Below are 26,018 nucleotides of genomic sequence, written 5' to 3'. Positions count from 1 at the left end.
CAATATTTCAAAGCAATACCAAGCCCACAGGGAACAATTTATAGAGGGACTTTCTGGCATACAAAGGAAAAAAGGCAGTACACAAAGTGGCTTGGTATTTAAATTTGCAAAAATAGTACTTGATAGTATTGTTATGAAAACAAATGCAAGCTGAAGGATGTTGGGAAGAAGGGGCTGGGGAAGGGGGAACAACCTACAAGGCCAGCTGATCTCTTGTGAAAATATCTACTGAATTGCAGCATTTTGGAATTGCTGATAACACGGAAAACAAAAAGGGTACCTTTAAAAAAAAGATGACTGCATGCATAATCTGGTGATTATTTCCCTCATTAGCTGATGGACTCTTGAAAACACATTCTTTTTTTTTACCCAACCAAGTAAAACTATTTGACCAAATAGTTTAGCCACCAAGCTCTGGTGATGACTCATGCTCGTCTCCCATCCTGTCCTTAGGTCACTACTTCAGCTAGAGATGTCATTTTTCATACTAACATTAGCTACAGCACAGGAATTACTCTCTCACTTTTGTCATCTTCTTCTTTGCTTGGGATACATGTGTAAGCACAATGCCAGGCCCTCCAGGAAAATCTGAGACTCAAGTTCCTCCAGCTGCAGCTCAACAGCTGGAATAGATGGGTGCGATGAGTCACCAAAGCAAGACAGTGCCACTGCCTCCAGCAGGGAGTGGCTGTGAGTGATGGCAGGTTGGGCTCATGGGAGAAGGGCAGAGCTCCACAGCAGCTTTCCTCAGACCCTTCTCATCTCAGGAAAAAATACGTATTAAAGCAGCCTGTCCAATTGACAGGGACTTCAGTAAGGAGGTGGTTCCTACTCACCCCTACTTTTCCCACCCTGAATATTTTAAATGCCATAATAAAAAGCATCTGCCATGAGAAGAATCACGTGAATGTCCCTGGGCTGCTGACACGGCAGAACAGTTCAGCAACGAGCAGCTGTACTGATTCACACGTGAGGCTGACCTCACACTGGCTGTTCAGCCAAGTCAATTCTCCAAATTCAATGCATCTGAGGAACTGGTGAAATTCTGGTTTGTTTAACAGGGAAAATGATATTTGAGAAGGTCTGTTTTGTGACATTTTCATACAGACATGATTCCTGGTTTCCATGCCACCTCTTAAAACCACACGCACTCAATAAGGAGACATTTATTCCATTATTTCTGCTTTCAAATTTTTGGTACAAAGTTTATTTTCAGAAGTTCTGACATGATCCTTTCTTCTACCAGCGTCTTTAGGATTTTTCTATCTCTGATTTATTTTCTTTATCTGTTGAAGCAAAAGCAGTAATTGCTACAGAAAGAAATAATGGCAATATTACAAATATTTTACAGCAGCATCCATTAGTTTCTTTGCCTCAAAAAAATAACAAAAATAAATCCAAAGACAAGATCCATACAGCCGCAAAGGCTTAGGTTTGTAATATCCAGAAGTATGCTGCGTTCCCATATATGAGTTGTACAAGTCCAGCACAACTTTCCAAGTTTGTGCAGAGCCTGATAAATAAGACACAGAAATATCAGTTACATTATACTGTTTCTAAGAACTTTTACTCTGTAAAATGTTTGGTCACTCAAAGCTATAAGCTTAATCACATATCAAAGAACACAGGCAATAAAGCCCATCTTACTAAAACATATAGTATTAGGCCAAACAAAATATAAGAGGACAAAATCTAGTGGTCACTGAAGCCTCTTCAAAAAAGGTCTAAAACAGAATGTTTCCATCATGTATCAGAATAAAAACATACTGTATTAAAATTTGATTTTTTTACAAGCTGTCTTTTAATCAGTCTTCTATTTACAGTGCAGAACTGCCAAATGCAGTAGTTTAACTTTGGCACAACACTAAGTTCCAATCCTTTTGAGTATTCAAGTCCTGTGTGTGTCCAAAAATTTTCTTGGTTTCACGAAAAGATTAGGCCCATTCACAGTTAACCAGTTATCTTGAAATTTTTCAAGAATTGCTTCCCCTTCACCACACTGGGCAGCTACAAAGGAAAGACATTGTAAGCTATTGCATCATTCAAAAGAAACTCTTCATTCTAAACAGTGACAGTATTGTTGCTTCCTTTAATATCACATATACCAGACAGATCACACAGACACCTACATACTGGACACCTTTCTAAAAACCTTGCTGGTCGTTAGTGAATCATCTTCCTCATACTTCAAATACAATGCATTAACTTAATTTCATTTCACATGTCAAACAGGACATTTAAATATATTGCAATATATTATAGAAAATTGCAAAGCGCCATCATTTCTGTAAACGAGACTGACACCTGTTAACTCTTCTGTGCACATGAAGAGCAGTACCTAGTGCCACATTTTCTATACAATATAAAGCCTTCCCAGGTAGGGCAACTCATTTTAGTGCATTTCTGTACAGACTGTAAGCATACATGCAGATAGCCAACTATGCAGGGTTGGAAATACTTTTGTAAGCTGAAACTGGAAGATGGGGAGGGGAATATTCTGAAATCACAGCAGAGCTCTTGTGGTTGATAATTTTGTAGCATAGATGAGGACTTGACTCTTCTGTCACTCTAGCAGATTCTTTAGGGACAGTTTCATGATAGGTATCTAGTATTGAATAAGGAAATACTTTCATCAACTGGGACACAAATATTATGTGTCCTAACACATTCTAGGTTATGCACAGTCCAATGTTCACACAGTAACCTTATCTCTAAAATACTTGAGAAAACCCAAAGCATTTTTATGCCACAGTATTATAACCAAGGATCAGTTACTTTATCCACCACTGTAGTGCTACCTGCTCTAAAAGGAAAAAAAAAAAAGGCCTCATTTCCCAACAAGCATCAAGTTGGAAGCAGAGGTCAGTACCACTGCTAACCACAACACAAAGATCAGTGCTGCAATCCAGCCAGAAGATCTCTCTCTACAATGCTAGATGTCTGCAGTGTCAACAGCTGCCTGCAAGTCAGGGTAAGTCAGTGGAGCTGGGGTGCAGTTCCTCTGAGCCACTCCAGGCATGCAGGATGAGCAGGTTTGCATTCCTTGCTGTGCTGACTACCTACAGTGTCTTGCCCTGGTGCAGACATCAACATGCATCAGGCAAATCCCACCTTAATTCATGAAAAGTGCTACAGGATGCTCACTTATCCCTCTACATTTTTTAATGTTGTGTGAGTTGGTTTTGCAATGACTGTTCACTGAAAAGGTGCAGATGCTCTTCACCACAGAAAGAAAAAAAATCCCCAAGAACTACAACCATTAAACTTGGAAATACTGGCTATGACCCACCTGTGCTTCAAAATATCCCTTTTTAGAAGTGAGGAAAAAAATGCAGAAATTTGAGTTATTGTGTGTTAGTAGCCATTAAGGGGATTTTTCACTTTCTGTTGAAATTTTTATTTCAAAATATTTTCCTACAGAATTTTAATACATCAGCAAACCTCAAGTGACTTGACTTGGTAAGTTTGTGTCATGCTTCTTGGTAAATCTAGTTTTCCTAGGATATCATAAGCTGGATAGCAAAATCAGACATAACCCAGCACTGTTCAGTGTAGAGAATTGAATCCTCTACTAGCCCTTTCCATCTTTCATTTACACCATCATTCCAGGTATTATAAACAATTCTTAAAAGTTTTACTGTTCTCTGGTCATTGATACTATCTCTCTATTACTACTAAATGCAAGCAAAATTGTTTTCAAAGAAAAAAATAAATTAAAGAAAATATCTATATTTCATTGCACTCTACTTTTGTGCCTTCAGGTTAGGGCAGGGATATTTAACACTACAGAAGCTTAAAGATTATCTTCTCTCCTTGGGAGATATGAATACAGACAGGTATTGGACTCAGGTGGAGGATGCAAATCAGTACTACCATATTTACAGAAGCAAATACTGCCATCCAGCCTGAATACACAGTACTCCATTAAGTGCAAAAGGGAAAACACTCCCCAGCTTAAACCACAGCCTGGTTACTCAGCAGCCAGAGATCAGTCGTCAGTTACTGCTGTGCTCTCATTTCAGAGGAAAACGGAGGAGGAGAATGTCTGCATCTTTGGGCTTTCTGGCCCACGGGGACCGTGTACTGCCATGAATCACTTTGTATGGGATCCAGAAATCCTTTGCTCTGTAGAGGGGGAGTGGATTTGCCTGCCTCAAGCGTTTCTTGGAGAGCAAAAGAAAATCTGCTTTTGTTCAAGGTGAGCAAATGACCCATTAGAAAATTATTTTATGTCATGTGTGGACATTACATGAGTTTCCCAATAATCATAGTTACAGTCAGAAACTTTGAATTATGAATTACAGTTCATAATATAATGAAAAAGCAGTTTTCAACATGGTACCAGACGAGGTTAAAAAACAGCATTTTTACTCATTTACTACAGTGTATTAGAGATAATACACTAAATTCTAATAATCAGGTACTAGGTATCTTTCCTGTTTTTTGCTTTCAAACGAAGAGATTTCTATGTGCTAAAAAGGAGTGACTGTAAAAATTTACTCTTTCTGTCAGAACAGAAGGAGTTAAACTTGTCTTGCTTATCAACTTCTAGAAAAGTAAATTCTGTGGGGCAGGCAAAAGTCAGAGCCTTCAAGCTTCTGCGTTTTCCCTTCTGTTCACTTCTTACAAGCCAGCACTGTTAGTTCATTCAAACCTCCAGGGGAATACAGGCCTGACTTTCTTTTTTCAACACTAACTTTGGGGTCATTGAGAGGTGATACTGGGAAGACAGCACTGTTTAAGATGGAACTGTGCTCTTTTACTGCACTCGGAAGTGAGGGTGAAATGAAACATGCCACAAGCAGGACGATACTGTGATGGTGGATGTTGTCCCTGGTTGTAACATTGTTTTCCTTCTTTTAGATCTTTTCCCTCTCCATTCTGGCACAGGATTATGTTCTCTTTTCAGGTGAATTCCAGAGACGGCACAACTGGCATCATGAGAGCAGGTAGTCCTGGCAGAAACAGCAGATGAAGAGAAATGCACTAGCTTAGCTCTAAAGGAACTGATGCTCACAACTGAGTTGTGATTTAGTGGTCCCAACGAAGAATGAGAAACCAGCCAAGAGAGAGGTAAGATCTAAGCAAGATCAGAGTTTCTTTGTCTCAGTGTCAGTGACAATCACCGAAGCCTGGCTCATAATGAGCTCAAACGTACGAGGTGAAGCTCCACAGAAATACAGAAAACATACCTCAGGTTCATCTAGACACAGTCCTTAACATGCAGGAAAATCAAGAAAGTCACATGGACACTCACTCCTGGGCAGATGTATTTTCTTTCCCCTTCCTTTCCCACTGCCAGTATAACTCAGTCCAAATGGTTTCCAAAACACCTTGCAGGTGTGCATAAATTATAAGAGTGAGACAGGCTTGCAGGGGTGCACTGTTTATGAGCACAGAGGCGCTCAGAATCATAATAAATTAAAACACTTGCTGATGTGCTTAAGTTCAGGGAGTTTCCTGGATGTGACTGGTAGAATGAGAAGGTGGCATATCCTTTCCACCCACCAGGCCATTTCTGTTTCTCTCAGTGACTGTACAGTGCCCACAGCATCCTAAGGGTGGCTGAGATGAATCTGGGCTAAACCACTGTTACCAGTAGTTTGAGTTCCCACGGTCTTGACCACAAATGAGAGACAGAACTGACCACAGCACTTCCAATACTTCCCCCTGTCAGTCCTGATGTGGGAGCCTTCTAGGAGTTTGCCTCTCTCCCAGTACATAATACAAATACACACATACTGTAAACATGAAACAGACTGGTAATTAATGGATTCTGTTCAAACAGAAATAACAGTCAGACTATGGACAATAATGAATGCATACAACTTCTGTCTTCAGGCTGAACCCACCCAAATTTTCCTTATCCTTGAAAAGGCTTAAAATGTGCATGTAGCCCAACATGCTATGTGTAGGCTCTGCATCTCTCAGCTGATCCACAGCACATGGTTTAATTTAAATTTTATGTTCTGCAAAGAGATAATTTCCTCACTGAGCTGTAAATACTGGTATAGCCAGTGAAACACATGGACAGCCAAAAATCTGGCCGAGTATGCATCAGCCACTGTCTCTGACCATTCTACTGAAAGACCTCCAATCCAACTATATTTAGTCTGATAAAAAATGTATTTCCTCTTCCTGTGTTTTTCAGACCAGATGTGCTAAGGCCTACCATTGTAGCTGAGTGTTATTTAATAGAACACTGCCAAAGTGGAAAATATCTCAGTTGTAATTAACTTGGATCTTTGTATTTTTCTCCATTTTTTAAAGACAGGATTCCTAGCTAACCTAAATAAGTCTCTGCTAACAAAAATGGAGATATTTATTTGGACAGGCTGATTGGTTGTTTTGGGTTTTTGGGCTTTTTTTTTAAAGAAAATTAATTCTGGGTCAACTTCAAGGATTAAGGCAACTCCCAGATTTTGCTTGCTAGAGGCATATTCCCAAGGATTTGGTTTAATATTTTTGGAAACCTAAAAATAGCATGTTTTCCTTCTGGCTTTGTTCTTTCCTACTCATCAAGCACAGATTTTTGACCCTGTATTCCCAAGAGAACTTGAAGCTAGCTTGAGTCTTTCTTGTATCTGCTGGCATCTATGACAGCACAGTACTACTATCATCTACACTATTACCAGACAAATGAGAATCCCTCCCAACCCCATGCTGAAAAGGCCAGATCTTGATCTTGCTTGTACCACCTCACATGCAGAGTCATAATCACTCCCGTGAAATATGCTGACAATGGGGTTTGCTTCTGCCCCACTCCAAAGTTAAATTAAGGGATGCTTGATGATTCCTCTGTAGCAATGTTGGCCACTTTGTGTCTCACCAACTCTTAAGCCTTGGAAGCCAAGGAATAGTTTCATCATCAAATTCATGACATATACCATAAGCTATTGCCTTTTTCTCTCCAATAGTCTTGAAACAGTCAGAAGAGGTCACCCAGTAAATGGGTTTCATATGAAACATCCTCCTGCAGCTCAGGAAGCTTATTCAATCTGTGAGCAGAAGGGCAGCTACAAGAGTCTAGAGAGGAAGGTCTGGGAGGTTAATATTTTTTGTCAGACACTACTCTGTTTCTTACTCTAGCCTGGGCTTCACCCACATTCAGATATGAAAACCAGATCTAACATGGACTCCTCTGCTTCAGAAAATCATGACCAAAAGGGCTTTCCTGTTTTTTTTTTTGACAGTTATCACAGACCAGAAGAAAGACTAATTCTAAAATTCTAGAATAGGTTCTTGAAGATGGGGAGACACTAGGTCCCATTTTCTCTGCGCTAATCTATCCTCATTGGTCATCAGATGCAGAAGCCTACAGAGAAGATGCTGACAGATGTGCAAAAGGAGATAGCTAGTATCCATTCCATTAGTGCCAATGTAAAAGCAGACAATGTTGGTGACAGCAGCACCAATTCATCACCATCTTTTGACATCTAAAGTAACTTATCCCTAAAAATGCAGGCTGGCAGTAGCAAGAATACAAACTACTCTTCCTCAGAGTACCAGTTCTCTCAGATGCCAAACATCTGCCTTAATTAATTTGTGTGAATTTGGCCCATTGTTTTAAGTTGCTAATTCAAACTGCACTATGACTTCATGGTATTGAGACCAAATAGCTTTTTTTTTTTTTTTTTTTTTTCTATTTTATATACACTTATTTAAGATGGGAATGTTTTATATCAGATTAAACTATTCTGGAGTTCAGTTCAGGTAGATCAAACCACCTCCAGAAATAAGTATGTTCACCCAGCAGTCCTAGGAGCAATCAACACAGTGGTGAGTCCAACAGTTAGGATGTTTTACAGTTAAACCCACACACAAATCACTCCACTGGGCTACCACTGAAGAACAATTCAACACTAACGTGTAAATACTAAGTATCTAAAAGCCACATAACTTCATTTTGTTTGTGAATTAAACACCATGTCATTGCCACAACTTACTTGAAAACCTTTCTTACTAGCACCAAAAGATGCTTTTCATCTCTGTATCTGTGTATTCTTACAAACCCCTAAGCAACTCTGAACAACTTTTAGGCAGTTTTTGTCTTATGTTAACATTAAAACTCTGTGTCAGATTTCAAGAAATTACTCTTTTTTGCTAGAAACATACCTCTTTTATCATTTCCAACAAAGGAAAGAATGCACAAGGTAGAAGTGAGTGTTACTATTAACTGCAACAAGTCTGTCAGGCATTTAAATTAGACTGATGTGGGATACACAGATTAACTGGCACAGAAAGCATCTTCTAGCATCAGACTCATTCAGTTAGCTCATAATTATCAACAAGGAACATTTCAGTCCAAGTTCTGTAAACCCAAACCACTCTTAAGATATGCAAAAGGTGCAGACATCACCTTATTTTCTTAAACCAATCAATCCTCACCCCTAGGTTCATTGGTTCCTTTTGTCACACTTTTCCCCTTCTGTTTTCAACACTTTCCTTAAGAAATAAACCCAGGCCTTGAAACCTTTCTGATGAAGGGATGTTTGCAAAAAGACATCTAATATTTTTGTTTTCCTCCTTCATAAGCAGGTAATGTTCTCTTACAGCAACAACAAAAAAAAAGTCTGTGGTTTTTTGGAATTAAACAACATAAGGCAATTAAATATTGAGAAGCAGTCACGTGTATGATGAATATGAACCTTCCCATCGGTAGTGTGGAAAAGGAGGAGCTGAACTTGATCTGACTTGTAACCCCCTGTCCCAGGACAGGCCCGAGGATGTTCACCTCTTGTAGCAACAAAGCAAACAGTTCTTGCCTGCACAGGTAGCATCTTGCCTATGCACTCTTAGGTGGAAGGAAGATGCTAAGCAGCTGCTTGCTAAACTGAAGGCCATGAAAAATCATGTGGCTCTTCACCATAACATCAAACCTAATTCATAGGGTTTTGGTCCCCAAATTCCTAATTGTACATCAGTCAGTTTTTGAAAGTTTACGTTTAACATGTCTGGGGGGTTCCCAAGTATCACTATCATCTGTTTCTTCCTCATCCTCCTGATCATCCAGCATTTCCTCTTCCTCCTCATTCTCATCAAACAGCTCTATTCCAAGTTCTAATCTTCTTTGCCTTTCTGCAAACCATTCTCTGACCTGCTCATATCCCATGTGAGATTTGGCTACCAGTTCATCAAGGTCTTGCTCATTAAGGAATTTGTGCTTCATATAATAGTCCTTCAGGATTGCTGTTCCAGTTTTAAATTTTATGACAGACACAGCTCTGTCCCAGCAATTTAATCTCTTGCTTCCCCGAGGCCTCCCCCGAGGCCTCCCTCTCCCCCTTCCTTTTGGTCTTCCTCTCCCTCTCTTCCTTGCAAAGCCTTGGCCATTCAGACTGTTTGCATTGGCACTCTGGTAATAGTAATACCATTTCAATCCACCATTTTTCCAGGCGTACCGAGTATCTCCAAACCAGCTCACAATTTCTGATCTTGGAAGCCCAGTTTCTTCTGCCAGCTTGTTGTATTCTTGTGGAGATGGCCACTGAGTACGGACAAAAGAACTTTTGAGCATGTGCAACTGCTCTGGTGATTTTTTGCCTATTTTGCTTGAAGTGGAACACCCTGATTTTGTTCCTGCTGCTCCATCTCCCACAGATGTTTCTCCAGTCTCCTCTTTTGAGCTGCCAGCATTGCTTTCATTCATGTCAACTCCCTCTTCCTTCAAGACATTTGATTTCCTTTTTTCTGTAAACCAGGCATCAATCTCTCTCCTGGTCAGTTTTGTTTGGGCTCTTAACCTATTCATCTCTTCCTCAGTAAGGACAGGGTTATTAAGAAAACTTGCCTGGAGGACTTGCAGCTGTTCAGAAGTCTTTTCTTTGAATTTCTGTGGGCTGAAATCAGGAAAAGTAACCCAAGATGATTTGCTCTGTGTAGTGACTCCTGTTGGAGATTCATTCATTTCATCACTTGAATCAATAACAATGGTGGCACACGAATCACTATTGAGATGAATCCCATGATTATTCTTTGAGTTTCTCTGATTGTAGCGTGTATCACTGAACCATTTTTTGATCTCTCCTTTAGTGAGGCCTGTTATTTTCATAAGTCTAACAATTTCTGAGTCTTGAGGAAACTGGTTTTTAAGGTAGCTGACTTTCAATTCTGCCAGTTGTTCCTTAGTTTTTTTTGCTCGGATGCCAAAGGAGTCAGGATTCATTAGTGTGGATTCATTTTTGATAGGCTGAGGGGCTGGAATGGCAGCTACTTGTTTGGTTTCTGCAATAGGCTGAGCACTGTGAATCTGACTCTTCTGTAACTGTGTTTGGCTTGGGACTCCTGCTACAGTCAAAGCTATCGGAGCTGTTACTGGTAATGTATTTGTACCTGCAACTTGAGTGAGAACAAGTCCTGGCTGACCAACTATTTGGCATGTCTGTAAAATTGAAGGTAAACCATTGCTAGCGGCCGAAATGTGTGCTGGAATAACAGTAATTGTCTGTGGCACAGTATGCACTGTGCCATTAAATTGTTTCCTCCTTGCTTCCTCCACCTCCTCTGGTGTCCAACTCACTCCGTGTTTCAGACGCTGGGCAGAAAACCATATTTTAATCTGTTCCTCTGTGTACTTAGCTTGAGAGGAAAGAACAGTGATTTCTGACATGGTTGGATATGGGAATTTGTTGTAGGTGTTAAGCAAAAGAGGATTGTTATCCAAAGCAGTGTTATAGGCCGGAATGCTATTTACAGGTATTAGTACTTTCGGAATCAGGTTTGAGTTCTGTGGAGCTGTAACAGCTGTTATAACCTGTGCCACCCCAGGCTGAAGCACTGGTGCCGGGTTCACTACTGCACCAGCCACATCTGCTGCACTGCAAACAACTGAATGGCTTGGTTTTGACTCAGAAACTGCCGGTGGGGGGTTTTCTACTACTTCTTCTGAGTTTGGATCATTTTCAGTTCCCTTTTCTTCACCAGGAATGTCATCAACTACATTGTGGAAAACAGCAATACGTTTAGCCTCGGTTTTGTTTTTCATCATTTTCATGATAGGAGTTTTGCTAATGGAGATCCCTGATGAGGGGACCTCAGAAGAGTCAGCCTGTCCAGCATTTTCTTCTCTAACAAAACTCCCATCAAAAGTGAGATCATTTACTGTCTGTTCAAAGATTGTCTGGTTATTTCGTTTCACCATTGTCAATTTAAAATTTTCCTCTCCAGGGTGGTGCTTCAAATTATGTTCTGAGAGGGCATCATATCTTTTGGTAAGGAAATTACATTCTAAACAAACATAGGATGAATTTAATACTACGTTGGGGTGTTCTGAATCCACATGGAAAGTAAACATATTGAGATCTGGAGTCTGAAAAGTACAGTATTTACACTCATAACCACCTTCTACTTTATTTGTGTTTTTCTTATTGTCTGAATCCACATACTCATGAACATCCTCATCACTTGTGACACTCTCTCCTGTAGGGTTATCTGCTGGCGTGAGCACAGGTGGTCCTTCCTCCAGGTCTGATACCATTTCTAGATCTGGATCCTGCTCATTGGCTAAGACCATGCAGGGTGTTGTTGATTTTCGTTTACTTGCCATGACTGTTACAACTGGTCAGATACAGACTTAGCTTCAAGCTCTTCTTGATTAATAATAGTAATAATAATAATAATAATAATAATAATAATAATAATAATGGCTTTCGGTACTTCAAGTCAGTTCTTGTAAAGTCTCAACATTTATCCCATTAGCAGCTTTTCTTTCGTAGTGCAATCAGATTAAAAATAGTTGAGGATGAGATGTTGAGACACACTGTTTTAAAGTCCACATCCACCACCTGTAATAAAGAAGAGACACTGGAATTAGTTTAATTTAAATAATAACTTCTATTTTGCTACATATTATGGTTTAAAGTAATTCAGTCCTTTGGGGCTTAGTGTGCCACTGCTCATCCCCTGAAACCAGCAGACCCATTCCAAGAAGAGATAGTTGAAGCTAAGGTAAGAAAGGCAAAATCCAATCCACTTAGTACAGGCTGAAATTTGTTTCAGCTCATGTTAATACAGTGACAGACCTAAACAACAGAATGGTGTAAACCAGGTAACCTTCTGACTGTTTCCCTTGCTTCAGAAACCTTTTTCTTGGCACAGGGCTGAGGTCAGTCTTGCCATTGGACTGTTTTGCCAAAGCTACAACAACTTATTTTGACTGTTCTGTGAGCTCAGGTCCTTCCTATCACTAACTTGAGCCCAGTACAACATCTCCACTACTGGCTCTGTCATGGCTTTCATGTCAGAGGCTGTGACGTGTCCCAGAAATGGCAGGTTTAGAGTATTTTTCTATTGCATTATAAATGCAAGCACAATCATGTGCAAGGCCTTTCTTCCACCTCTGAAAACAGGCAAAACAATGTCTTTTTAAAGCACTCTGACAGACAAAAGACACCTATCCTTTTTTCCTAGCTTCCCAAATGTCATTCTCCTATTGAAGACCAATCCCAAACCAATAAAAGTTGATTGCTAGCACGTTGCAATTAACTAAAATCTGTTTTCATGCCTCTTTGCATTAACAAAGACATGACTGATTGTGTAAACTGTAATAGAGAGAGAAAAAGCATTAAAGACTGATATCCAAAGCAGAAGCCTTTGCTTCACATTTTTCCTTTAGGCAAAAGACAGAAGTGTTCATCCACAGTTGCCACTCCCTGCTGTTCTGTAAGCTCTGTTTTGGAAGCTGTGTGTCACCTTACTGCTTCATAAATATCCTCAAATGTTTTTAACAGTCACCCTCTGCACTACATCTGTGACTACATTCAAAGTGCAGAGCCTCATGTGATAGGCTTTTTATACCAAGGATATGGTTACATGGCATTAAGGACACTGAAAATGCTCAATAAATCTTGGGTAATCATCATTCCAGGATGACAATTATTTAATGGTACTGGAGAAGAAAGATATCCTTCTTCCACAAGTTAAGAGTGGCAGTCTGTAAAACTGAGCACAGAAGTGCAAAAGATATTTATCTTCATGTATGTACAAAGTACCTACTGCAGGCCACCTCATTTCTCTTTGCAGCGAGAGAACCACGAAGCAAAGCTAAATAGATCCATTTGTCTCAGTGTTCTGAGGGACAAGAGGTAGAACATTATTAACTGTGCTGCTTCTCTGTGGGGCTGGAGGGCTCTTGATAAAAGGGAAGACAACTGCCAAGACAATGTTGAGCAATGCTCTGGGGGAAGAGCTGGGTGGTATTACCTAATGTTTCTAAGATTTTGAGTAAAACTTCAGAAATGCCAGAAATGCCTATTTAAAAAGCAACTTAACAGATAGTTTTGCTGACTGAAGTGGCATTTTGAGAAATGACTGTGGTACTCTGAAGTGCCTCATTCCTAGCACAGCACATAGGATTTATACACACGGCAGTCTGGGTGAGCTTAGGTGCCTGCCAAGGGTCCCATTCTGGGATGGCCTGGAGCACAAGTGAAAGCAACATTTGATCTGACATGAGGTATTGAAGCATGCTGAAGGCAAGGCTGGAGATAAGGAATAAAAAGAGAAACTTGTTCAACAAATCAATAAATGTTCTCCAGTCTCCTCATGTACCCAACAGTGCTCACAGTGCCTGTAAGCCAACAGGTGTACGTGCAATTGCAGCACCTGTAGGCTTTTAGCTAAATCTGTATCATATCTCTGCTGTGCTTTGTTTTTGCTTAAGTTGCATAGGCAGATTATCACATCCCTCCTCTATTTACCAAGATAGCAACACATTTCTTTGATGCAAACAGGTCTCAGAAAAAGAAAGCTGCATCTATGCTCTTCTGACTACACTGTGTAAAATGTTGTGGGGTTTGTTTAAAAGGATACTGTGATGTCAAAACCCTGTTTAATTCATGGCTATGAAGATTTTACTGACAGCATTCAGTAAAATCTCAACAAAGTGAGATGCTTGCAACCCTTCCCAGCCTTCTCTACTCTAAAGACTTTACAGAAACCTCCATTCCCTCCTCCCTGGAGCAAATCTGATTATTCTACCTGTAGCACCCTGCTTGACATGTTCTTACAATTTTAGCAGGGGATTATGAAAACTCAGAGTTACATAGTTTATCCAACCAATTATGCATCATCCTTGGAATCTTTATTTCCTCTAAAATACCTCTCCTGTTCTGTGTACAGGAGTGTGAGGGACCCTGCCACATAGCTAGACTTCAGTAAGGTCTGCAACATTCTGTACCAGTAGGCCAATGACAAAAAATGAAATAACAGTGTGGTTTTGCCAAGTCCACCTTTGTAAGAACCTTGTTACAATTCTCCAGGTTCTTACAGACTGTTTTTTACTAAGTTCTCCCTGTATTGAGCTGGGAATGAAGATCCCTTTAACTGACTTGTGATTCACTATGTGTTCTCCTCTGCTCAAGCATTTCCCTTGGTTAAGGCTGGGTAGACTTGTGTCCAGTCTTGTGCTTGCCTGTCCTGTCTCAAGGCCACTGGGACCACCCTCATATTCCATGAATTCCTGAAGGTCATCACTAATGGTTCAGAGAATGCTTTTGCTTGTCCCTTACATACCTTAAGGTCAAATATGTGACAAAATATTTTGAAAAATGTTCTCTTTTTATCCCTCCTTATGAATATTGACATTGTACTGTGCAATTTGGTTTGCAATAATCCAGATGTTTATTTTATGTCAAAGGCAGCATTTTTAAAAAAAGGAATCCAAATAAAAACTTACAATTATTTACACTGCAATCCCCTTCTGTAATATCACCTCAGATTTTCATAGAATTGACATTCCTAGCAAATCAGCCCACGAAACAGATGTTTTTCTAGGAACATAAACCAGCAAGTGCAGGCATATATTTTGAAAGTCCAGAATCTGATATTTTATCTTTCAGCAGGCAATTTCTCAGGACACTATTCTTCAGAAACATAAACAGATAACAATCCCAATTAATTAACAATTATATTAAGACAGATTCATTCCAGAGTGGAATTCAACATTTAAAGTTGTCTTTATAGCAAATTTGGATGAAGACTTACATAAATATTTTCTAAATGGAGGCAGAAACCTTCTTCCCATCTGATTACAGTTTGAGAAGAAAAAGACATAGATTTGACCACAGAAAACAAACATGAAAGAACCTGCTTCCAGTATTTTTTTTTTTTTACTCATTTCATCCCTCCCTCCTCCAAACAGGAGTAGCTGATGCAGCAAGAAAAATAAATGAGTTTACAGAAAACATTCACTGTGTGTTGAGGGTGCATGCTTTCTGAAAAGGCATTGCTCCCTGCTTGCTGTATGACACTTCCATTCAGTGTGCAGGAAAAGCATGCCAAAAAAAATCCAACCCCATGTAATGTGATTTTAAGACTATGCAGAGAATGGCTCAGGAGAAGATGAAGCAATAGAACCTGCTTCTAACTTTTAAATCCACCTAGATTACAAATTGCATATGACTTCACACAGAAAATGCTGCCTTCTTATAACCCATGACAATAAGCAGTTGTTGATCCTTTGTTTAGCCTCCTTCTACTACCATTTATTCAGGGTAGATGTGTCTATGTCAGAAACTACTCTGCAGAGCTCAGTGTAGGCTAATACACTGATCTGTGCTGCCTCTCAGTGAGAAGGCTGAAGGACTTTGTTGCAGTGCCATTTTCTTCAGTTGTTCATTATCTTCAAAGTTCAGAAAGCCTTACTGCTTATGACTCTAAAATAAAGCCGTATCTCAGTTAATCCTGTGATATTCACATTTGATTCCTCTTTTAAAATAAGGTCTGGTACTACTAATCTAACATGGGAGTGAAACTTGTCAAACTGATTTCAGCAGAAGTCCTCATGTATTACAAAGATAAGGCCCACTTAGGGTCCTTGCTGCATTAAGACTGGTAATGAGGGAGGCAAGTACCAAAAGGCTACTGTAGTGCCCACACAGAGCTCCAGGCTGTGCCAAAGCTAGACCCGTGACTGAGCACTGGAAAGGTGACAAAAAGCCTAGCAGAGGCTGAAGGGAGCCTGCCACAGGACATGTGACTGGACTTTCTCAGTTACTTCCTCTCGGTGCTGGTTTTAATGGGTAACAAAACAGTTCCATCAAAGTAAATGTCAGAATTTCATGCCAGAAGTGACCACTAAATAACCTACATTATCTTTCTCTATTGCACAATATGCCCCAGGTACCTCTGTGGAGAGCACAGTAACTTGTCCCCCTGATCTTGATACAGAAAGCCTTAACCAGGTTTTGTATCTGATCATATAAAGCTAATGACCAAACATCTCAAGTACTTAAAAAACAAGGGTGCACTGACCAAGAGGTACCTTTAGGATGAATGCTGCATGTCTCTGTTCCTCAGTCACACACACAGGTATTTTCTGTGTGATACAGACACCCTGGCAGCTACTCTCACATAGCCAGACCTTTATTTTATTGACTCTGAAGTGTCCAATTCAAACTGTGAGCACTTGGTACATTTAAGAGTACAGGCATCTCTGCATGACTATATTTGAAAGTGAGTACCAGACTTAGGTAAATGCTTATCATACCCAATAAAATGGCAGCAGTCGGGGAATTTTTTTGTTTTGCATAGCTACAGCTCTATTTTGTTTTAATTGCTGTGCTATTACATACAAAACAGAAAAGATGAAGAAATAAATTACCTATATCAATAAATAAATTGAAGAGAAATTTTAATGTGTTCTGCATTGAATAAACATTTAATTCAACACTCCAAATGTTTCATGTTTGCTTTAAAAAAATTAGAACAGTAAGAAATTATTAATGTTAAAAACTGTTTGTCAAAAAAGTTTCTCCTTAAAACACCAAAACAAAAGGTTTTATTATCATTGGATTTCCTTGTTTAAAATGAAACAATCTGGCACACATATGACTTCACAAAATGCTCCTTTCAACTACATTCTGCATTGGTTTTTTTCTTTCAGATGAAAAATTTCTAGAGACATTAATTTTCCCAGGCTCTAGTCCAGTGCTGCAAGTACAAGACCTTCCTTCAACTTCCTGGAGTTCACGTCCCCCAACACCTCTAGAGATCCAAGCTGCAATCCTACAGATGGTCTCCTCACTAGAGAGCCCAGCCCATTCCAGAGTCATCACTGATGCTGAGCAGGAACCCCCACGATTTTGAGGTGACACAGCCCAGCACAGACTGTCTCGCTCTCCTCTCCCCCTCCTCCACCAATTCCAACAAACCGTATGAGCCCTCATCACACTGGAAACCAGATTTCACACTGGCTGCTTTCTGCTTTCATTTATGTTTGGCTGTCACCACTCAAAATGGTACTTCTCAACAAATAAGAGTATTAGTAGCACTCTACCCTTGAAAAATAGGACTGGGTCTTCAGGGCTTACAGCTCCCAATACTTTCATACCTTCTGCTAGGCCAGTGGCATTAGCAGAAGCCCAAGGAGCAGCAGCAGGTTAAGGACTACCCTGATGGATGACAATAGAAGAACCTAGATAGACAGAGGAGAATCCAGAAGAATCCATTAAACACAGGTGGTTTAAGGCAGTCTGCAGATGTGCACGAGAGGCATAAAAGCATGATCAAGAGCAGGTGATAAAACATCCTGAAAAAAGGCAGTGATAAATGTATCACATTACTCATAATTCTGACCTTTTTTTTTTTTTTTTTTTTCAGTGGAATGCATTTCTCAGACCTCAAGGCCAGATCCTTGCCAAATTTCAAGTTCCTGTGTCAAATCCCTTAGGCACAGAGCTGCTCAGAAAAAGAAAGGTAATACAGCTTTTACATGGAGATTGCCTCTCTTCCTCTCCTTGCTTCCCTCCTCACTCTGTTAATTTTACTCTTGAACCAGCCAATGTTTCCCCAAAACTCGATGATTAGAGAATAAAAGCATCCTCAAGACAGAAACAATGTGAGAAATTCTCATTTCAACTATTATAAATAACTGAAAACAGGGACTTGGAGTGAACTGACCAGGTGACACTAATACACACAGCTATGTGCTCCACACATGCACACAGACTTGCATACACCAGAACACAGATCCATAATTTAAATAACTTGTAAGGACCCCAAAATACTTGAAACAAATGTATAAACACAGTGTTTGTATGAACCAGTGTTTCATGAATGCGGAAAAAGCAAGGACTTAAGAGTTTCAATCGGAAAGCAACAAAGATCAATTCTGCTGCATGGACCCACCTTATGTCATGTCAAGGTGAAGACAATAAGGCACAGTTTCAAGGTTTCAGCTGCTCTTTAGAATCTCCTCCACCACTTGGTCCAGTCTTTCACATTTGAGTTTTCACTCAAATGTGTTTGCTCAGAACCTTTCCTGTGTGCCTTGCTCTACCCCATGTCCTCCTTAAAGCCTCCTCCAGTCTTGAAGGTCTGCTTCCACTTGTGAGAAGGCCAAGGAGTGCAGAGTGCATAAAAAGTCCTTTATGTTAAATAGCACATGATTTGCAACTCCATTTTGGATGCAATTTAAGAAATTTACTTCAGATCTGGTATTTTCTAAGGTTCTTTTTAAGGTGCTCCAGAATGTTCCAGTGTCATATAACAGCTTTACAATTGTAAACTGAATCACATAAGAACAGACACAACAAAGAATTGACCTAGTCCCTACTAGCAGACTCCTCCATTGTGGAAAAATGCAGAAGAATTTTATGTTCATGCTTACAAGTACGGCTGATCTTATAGAAGTTCTCCATGATGCTATCGTCTGACCTGATCCAAACAATGCTGGTCATGGAACAGCATATTCACAAGTCAAAATACAACATGTAAGTTCCCATCTCTGTATTCAGAGCACTTGGTCTAAGTGCAAATATTCCCACTGCAGCACTAAATTACTGCTAGGACCAGGGTGAGACTATCAAGCTCACTCAGGCTTGTCTTTCCTTGCAACACAAACATACTCTATGTCTGCTGCAGATCACTTTAGGGGCATAGTGATGATGGAGGCAACAGCACTTCAGTACTGGTGAGGAATTGTAACCACTTGTCTGGAGAGTTTGTAAAAATGTGCTTGGGTATTTTAAGGAATTTCCATCCTTGCAAGTTTTCAAAATTTGATAAGACCCTGAACAACCCTATCTACCATCACAGATAACTTTGCTTTGAACAGGAGGCTGAACTAGACGATCTTCAAATGTCCCTTCTACTCTAATGCTTTTCCTCAGGATTTTGAGATGTTCAAGCATATAACAAAGACAAAAGAGGATAGTCCAAGCTGCCTGCATAAACATCTCTGCAGGTCTCAATTCTCTAGTAAAATACCACTGTGTACCAAGTTAACCTTTGTGAAAAGCAAACCATTTGTATTTGCAACAGTGACGTGACTCCATGCCCCTGCTGAGTACTGCAGTGTACTCCTTAGGTACTCCTGCTGATTTCTGTGGGAGATAATGTCTTCTTCCATGTGTGACAAGATCAATTCCCTCACCCCCCACCCCATGCCCCCATCATTCATCCACAGAGTGGATAAACATTGCTTACTGCCTATCAGCCCAGTGACAAAAAAGGCAAAAGACAGGGGACTACAGAGGCTTTCAAGTACAACGTGGATTAGAAAGATGAATCTGAAGTACAGTCACTGCAGAAGTCTGAGAGATGACTGTGTACCCAAGTTACCAGGGGGTAATGAATCCTGAAGAGTCAGCAGATCAGAACAAGCATCTCAGCCCGTGGCACAGGGAACAAGAGATCTGCAGGTACAGCATTTCACTGTAGTCTCCACTTCACAGGCACTGCTGGACCTGGCGCCCAGCAGTCCCACGCTGCTCCCAGCTCACCTGAACAAAGGATGCAACGCAACAGCAAAGAATCAGCAAGTCTTTCACCAGGCTGGCTCCCTGTTCCACTGTTTCCCAGGCTAATGCCCTAAACTTTGACTGTGAACCTGACCTCTGCAACTCACTCTGTGCCAGACACATGACCCCTCTCGTCACTGCTCAGAGGCCCAGAGAATACAATCCCAGTTTGGGAGCCACTGGCTGAGGAAAGCTGGAGGCTGCACCTTTTGCCCTGCTCTGCTGGAGCTGCCTGTCATGTGAGCCACTCCTGCAGGAGAAACACAAACCTCCGATGTTCAGTCCTGGCAGGGAAGTACGAGAGCAGATCACCGAAAACAGACTGCCCTCTTTCACTTTGTATCTCTCAAGTGTGATGGTGGAAAATAAGCACAACATGATTTAAGTGGAAAATATGGAGTTAACTAAAACACTGTACTTTAATAGCTGTGAAGATGCTTTTTTCTTTTTTGCATTACATTTAAACACCATAAGAAAAATCGATTAGTTCTGTTTTAAAAAATATAGGTAGCTTTAAGCTGCATAAATTTCGTAGGGTCAAAATCATACTCTCACTAATTTAAATGAGAATGAGCAGTAGAATTTTTAAAGGAATGTGCTGATAAAAACACATGTAAGAGGTAACAGAAAAGCCTAAAAACATTATACAGCACAAAACAGCATAACAATTGGGGGGGAAGGAAGAGAAGAATCAGTATTATATTTAAACCATCTATTATTTAGACTGTAAGTTTTAAACAGAAAGATTTTGTTAATTTAATGTTTCAAGAACACACTGAACACATTCTCTCATAGGAGAAACACCTATCTTATATACTGACATTAGACCAGACATAATCATTAAGAGCACCAATTACTGTCGGAAGTTCTGTTCCAATTGTGAACAGCTAAGTTTTTATTAATGGAATAAAAGGACTTAAAAAAAAAAATCAGTATTATAATGGATAGTTTTAGTTCAAGGCATTATTGTTTTACTTAACAAAGTTGGAAATTCTCAGTAGAAACACTGAATTATTGTCAGTTAACCAATAACCTGGTGTGCAGAAATTCACTTTGTAGACATCTGCACTGAGTAGATGAAGGCAGAAATTACTTCCTGTTTGACAGAAGCTCCTGCCCCAAACTTTAAAAAGCAGGATGGCTTTTCTTCTGTGTAAGATCTCCAATTCAGGCTTAAGGATAAACTCTGCCAAGGATAAAATCTTAACAGACACTTAATATGTCATCATAGAAACAAAAAATTTACAGAGTATTAAAGAAGTATCATAATTTGTCTCACAAATCAGTAGGCTTAAAAAAAAAGTCATGTTTGAATAAATGTACTCTTAGATATGCTACATATTTACAGTAACTTAATAATATAGACATGTTAGGCCATTTAGGTACATTTTAAGTTAAATTTTAATTTCTAATCAAATGCAGTTAGACATAAATTTGGATAAGCAGGAACTAATCATTAACTGAAAAACAAGATGTGCATAATTCCCAGTTTTCTAGGAAAATGAGAAGTAAAAGTGAATAATCTGAGTGTATGTTGAGATAAAGTAACACTCCCTGATATAATTTATCCCTTTACAAAAAAAACCTCTGCAAACTACTACAATATCAAACAATGAGAAAGAATCATTTGTTATTTACAAAAGTTATCAAAAGCATCAATTTAACTCAAGGTTAGGAGAAATCATTTATATCAGGGTTTCCTATGTTCAGATTCAAGCTATGATCAAATCACCTATTTCCATTATTCCAGGTTCCATATATTAAAACTGGTTTTGAATTAATGCACTAGTTAAATGATACCTAGGGGAGACAGGGAAATAGAAAGACTTATCAGGAGAGGTAAGACGAACATGTCTGGTATCATTATTAAATAAACCAAATCAGAAGAGCCCAGGATATGACTGGGATGTGGTACTCAAAGAAAATGTTTATAAGAGTGTCCAAGTTTAGCATAGAAAATAGGCAGGCCTGGAAACCCCATGGGAATAAGATGCATCTGTTGTTGTAAGCAGGCCCAGCAAAATGTTACTGGTTCACTAGCCTGGGGCAAGCTTTTTCTTTTTTTCCTTTTTTGACAGCCAAGTACAATATTAGCTTGCTTTTTTTTTTTTTTTTTTTTTTTGTCATCGTCAAGCTGAGGCTGGGTGAGAATATTTTGTGTCTAGACTAATAAATGTTTGTAAGGATTTTGCAAGACTGGTTTATGGGAATAGAATCCTCTTTTTGTTTCTCTGCTGGAAAAAGCAGCATTAAAAACAAATGAGCACCATCGTGCATTTGTTTTAAATTGCATATTAGAGCACTGCTATTTTGTGTGCAATCAATACATAATTTGGAAGAACGATGCTTTTAAAATTCAAAGCTATCCCTGAGCAGCTAAGGTTCTCTTGGAAACTGAAGGAGGAGTCTGAAATTATTGTTCTTTTGTTTGCATCCCCCAGTGGGAAAGGCAGCACACAACTAGAAACCACTGTGCTTTGAGGCTGCACAAATCATTAAGAATAAAGATCAATTCCCCCTCCATTTAAACATTATATATTAAAACTGAATCAAGGACAAAGATAAGCTAAACAGACTCCTTTTCAAGCTGTTATTGGGTTAAGTATAGTATCAAAGGGATTACATAAATCTTGTAACTCTCTCTACAGAAATTTTAAAAAGATACTTGTATTTTGCAAAAGACAGCCTGTCTAGACCCCAATTACAAGCATCAACTTAATCAGTGGAAATTAGTGGGATATGCATAGGTCAAACCTACATTTTCTTTTTAATATTTGTTTCGGAGGGCGGGGTATCTCAAGATGAAATGGCTGACTGAGCTTTTTATTTCATTGCTTTGGGTGGAAATGACTGTATCTTTCCACACAAAGTAGTGCTGAAGAAGCTGCTCTGGTGCAAAGCAATTTTCAGTCCTAACCCTCCAGTGAGCTCTCACCCTCAGCCTCTCTCTCTCTCTCGCCAGCTCTCTGCAGCAACAGGGCTTAAACGTTGCCTGGTGAAGAAGAGGGCTCCTGTTCAGTAATTCACAGATAGTAATTACTATCTGTAATTGAGCATTACATCTGGAAATAGGATATTCACTCATATAAAGCACCATATCTGCAAATTCTGAACTTAGAACTACCTTGTGCCCATATGCATCTGGCTTAAACTGCAGTCAAAGTATTCCCCACTCTTTGTCAGTGTGTGTGACATCAGAGTGTGCTGCTCACATGGTCATCATACATGCAAATATTAATATACTGGAAAGCTTTCAAAACAAAGGAATCTGAATTTCAGTGTACACAATGATGTAAAACTTCTCCCTCTCTGGACTTTATGTACTATGATTAATATATCTTTCTAAGGATGTGTGCTTGTGATTATTTCTTTACTATGTGTAGAAAGAGTAAACTTACTTTTCATCATTACTATTCTTTTCTCCCATCTCCTCCCTCCTTTCCCCCTAGGAAACAAACAGCTGATATCACCAAGGTATATTTCCCTTGGAGGAACCCATGAAATAGAGTTTAAAAAAAAAAAAAAGAAAAAAAAAAAAAGAAATGCTACTTGTCAAGAATCAGAATTAAAATGAATGGTTTTGGATTCATAAAACACCCAAAAGTTGCAGGCATCTCGCTAAAAACCTCACTGGAAGTAGTTTCTTCCATGCTAAATTACTGCTTTTAATGCAATACAAAAATGAGTTCTCTGTTCACCAACAAATTTAAGTAAAATGTATTAAGTCAAATTTGAAAAACACTCACAAGCTACAAGTAGTGAAGCCGTGTGTGTTTGCATCATATTTAAGCAGATACCTACAATGCCAGCAGGGATCTTGCATGGGCATCAATTCCTCAAACTGAAACATGAACAAAAACCCCAAATTCACATGACACTCTAGGTGTGGTGAGCCTTTTGTCAGACCAGACCACCCTGAGAAGTTTGGAGGACAGAGAGCCATTAAGTATTCAACGCAGCAAACAAGGCTGAACATTGTGTGGTGCTGAACACTTCAAAAATTCCACTGCATCTACAAATGCATTTTACCTTGCTGAAGATCTTGCCAAGAAACAGAAACTCCTGAGCTTTCAAGCCTATTCCATCTAACTCATTTGGCAACTGCTGCCAAGTGCCCAGCTCCTCCTGATACAACTTGGATTTGCAGAGCACTCTGAGCTCCCACTGATTTGCTGAAGGTATCTGATCCATGTATAAAAAGCATCTTTCTACTCTGAAGGTATTCTAAAGATTGACTAGAAATCTGGAGTTTTTGAGGAAGCACACAGCTGTAACAAACATTTTACTTCCAGTCTTCTACAGTCAGGTAGTTACTAACTGCTCTTTCCTGACTCCTTCCCCACTGTTTCCCTTTACTCTTTTTTGAACATACAACATTCCTAGATCTCAACTCACCTAATTACCAAGACAGAGCCTTAAACCCATGCACAGAGCCAGTAAGAGAGTTTTAAAATCAACAGCATTTTGACACACAAACCAAGTCTTTCCATTATAACACAGGGAGGAAAGTAATCACATTAGTATTGTATTTTGAGTACGTTAATCTATTTCGTAGCTTTAAAGAAGGCAAGCTTAGAGACCTCTACCAAGATTGCCTTGGACTATACAAACATGCATTTCCATCTATGAAGTTCTTAGCACCTTTCTAAGCTAAGCCAATTTTAAATAATCACAGTCCTAACCTGTAACCAGTAATTCAAGTCCTAACATCTCTATGATTACCCAATTCACAGAATTCATTGTGAGCTAACAGCCATTTTCCACCTAATAAATATGGTTCGAAGATGCTTTGAAGATTCAGAGTGCTGAACATGTGGAGCTTTTACCATAACCATTAGAAAGTTCAAAAGCTCATTTCTGTCCTTCTGTTGGGTGAGGTGAATTTGGCACTCACAGAACAACGCTGGCTTTGCCAAGCAGTGAGGGCTGGCGTTACACGTGCCCCATTATAGAGTTCTGTCTGCCCACTTGTTAAACAAAACTGTCAGCCTTCAAGCCTTGCTTGAGCAGTGGTTTCAAATTGTGGGTCCCCTCAAAGCATGTGAAGTTCCTCCAAATCCTAGTGAGACTATTAGACAAGGAAGGTGAGCAGCATACTGCAAAACGCCACCAGAGAAAGCCAAGTTACACGGAGTGAACCTAAAATACCAAAGACACTTTCTTAAATGGTTCCAAACATGATGTGGAACCTGCTCTTTTGAAGTAGAATATATAAAGTTCCTTTAGACCTGTCAGACACAAGCAGAGGTTATGCTAAAGAACGTTTGCAACATTAAGTTCTTTGCTGCCTTTTAGATCTTTCAAGAAGTGCAAACAGTAGCATATTGAAAGTTTTTACAATTTTTCCTGAAGGTTCTCCAATCATGCTACATCTGTTCCTCCTTTAGTTGTCAGCAATTTTCCTGTCTTCTGCACTTTAGCATGACAATGTGTCTTATAATTTTAATGGTATAATAAATGTAGGCTACATTCTGCCCCTTTAGATTCTACTCTTTTACACTGAATTGCACTGAACTCTAACATTTACTATGATCTCAAAGCTCTTAAGGATAAAAGAGCAGCACACACCTTCTAACAAGTGACAATAGCTGACTTTTGCTCAATTTGAGCTCATCTCTGAAGCTGATTAGAAAGAATCCACTGATAGTATAGGCACTGTTCTAAGAAATACATTACAGTTCACTGAACTCTGAAGGATATGAAAAAGACTTGAGTGGACCCCCTGAAGTTCTGTCCAGTTCCTTGACAGAAACACTACAGAACTGGAAATGAACCATCAGTGAAAAGTGGTGCAAACCATAGAATTATGAAATACCATCTGCTTGGTACAGGATAAGGAAATGTATCATTTTGGTGGCTTCCACCTCCACAGAAAAGGAAAGAACTGTTTATGCAGCAAAATGGTTTGACTATTTGGGAAAGTCCTCAACTAGTGATGAAAATTAAAAAAAAAAAAAAAAAAAAGAAAAGAGAGAAAAAGAGAAAAAAGAGAAATGAGGAAAAAAAAAAAGAGAAAAGAGAAAAAATATTAAACAGAATAAAAGAATTCAGTAAATTTGAATTAATGGAACTAATAATGCTGAAAACATAAGCAGTCACATCCCTTTAATGCCTAATTTGACAATATTAGAAACTTAAATAATAACAGAAAATTGTATTCTTAGAGGTGTATATTCTGCAAAGGTGACACTACTGACAGGTAGTGAGGAGCCACACAAGTAGAATGCTACACTCACTATTGCTGCCTATTTAGGAAATAGGAAGCAAACAAAAGGGAAA

General features: G+C 39.4%; 1 protein-coding gene across 8 annotated transcripts in view; it reads right to left on the bottom strand.

Moving 5' to 3' along the window:
• The window catches only part of ZHX1 (zinc fingers and homeoboxes 1), a 29,115-nt gene that overhangs the window by 277 nt on the left and 2,820 nt on the right, over positions 1–26,018 (bottom strand). For 2 of the 8 annotated variants that reach the window (XM_014255198.2, XM_088055019.1), the window contains one exon: positions 1,251–11,783. In XM_014255198.2, the coding sequence (XP_014110673.1) occupies positions 8,921–11,545 (2,625 nt within the window). In that variant the 5' untranslated portion in view covers positions 11,546–11,783 and the 3' untranslated portion in view covers positions 1,251–8,920. Of the gene's footprint in view, positions 1–1,250; positions 11,784–26,018 lie in introns of those variants that run through there. The other 6 variants (XR_001331673.2, XR_001331674.2, XM_005516927.3 and 3 more) reach the window with 6 other exon arrangements.

This window comes from Pseudopodoces humilis, chromosome 1 (assembly GCF_049639895.1).
Source record: "Pseudopodoces humilis isolate 2021_Gansu_Grassland_sample_001 chromosome 1, ASM4963989v1, whole genome shotgun sequence".
In the NCBI taxonomy this organism is placed as follows: Eukaryota; Metazoa; Chordata; class Aves; order Passeriformes; family Paridae; genus Pseudopodoces; species Pseudopodoces humilis.
Note: the sequence above shows the minus strand (reverse complement) of the source record. Positions and strands in the feature narration are given on the sequence as shown.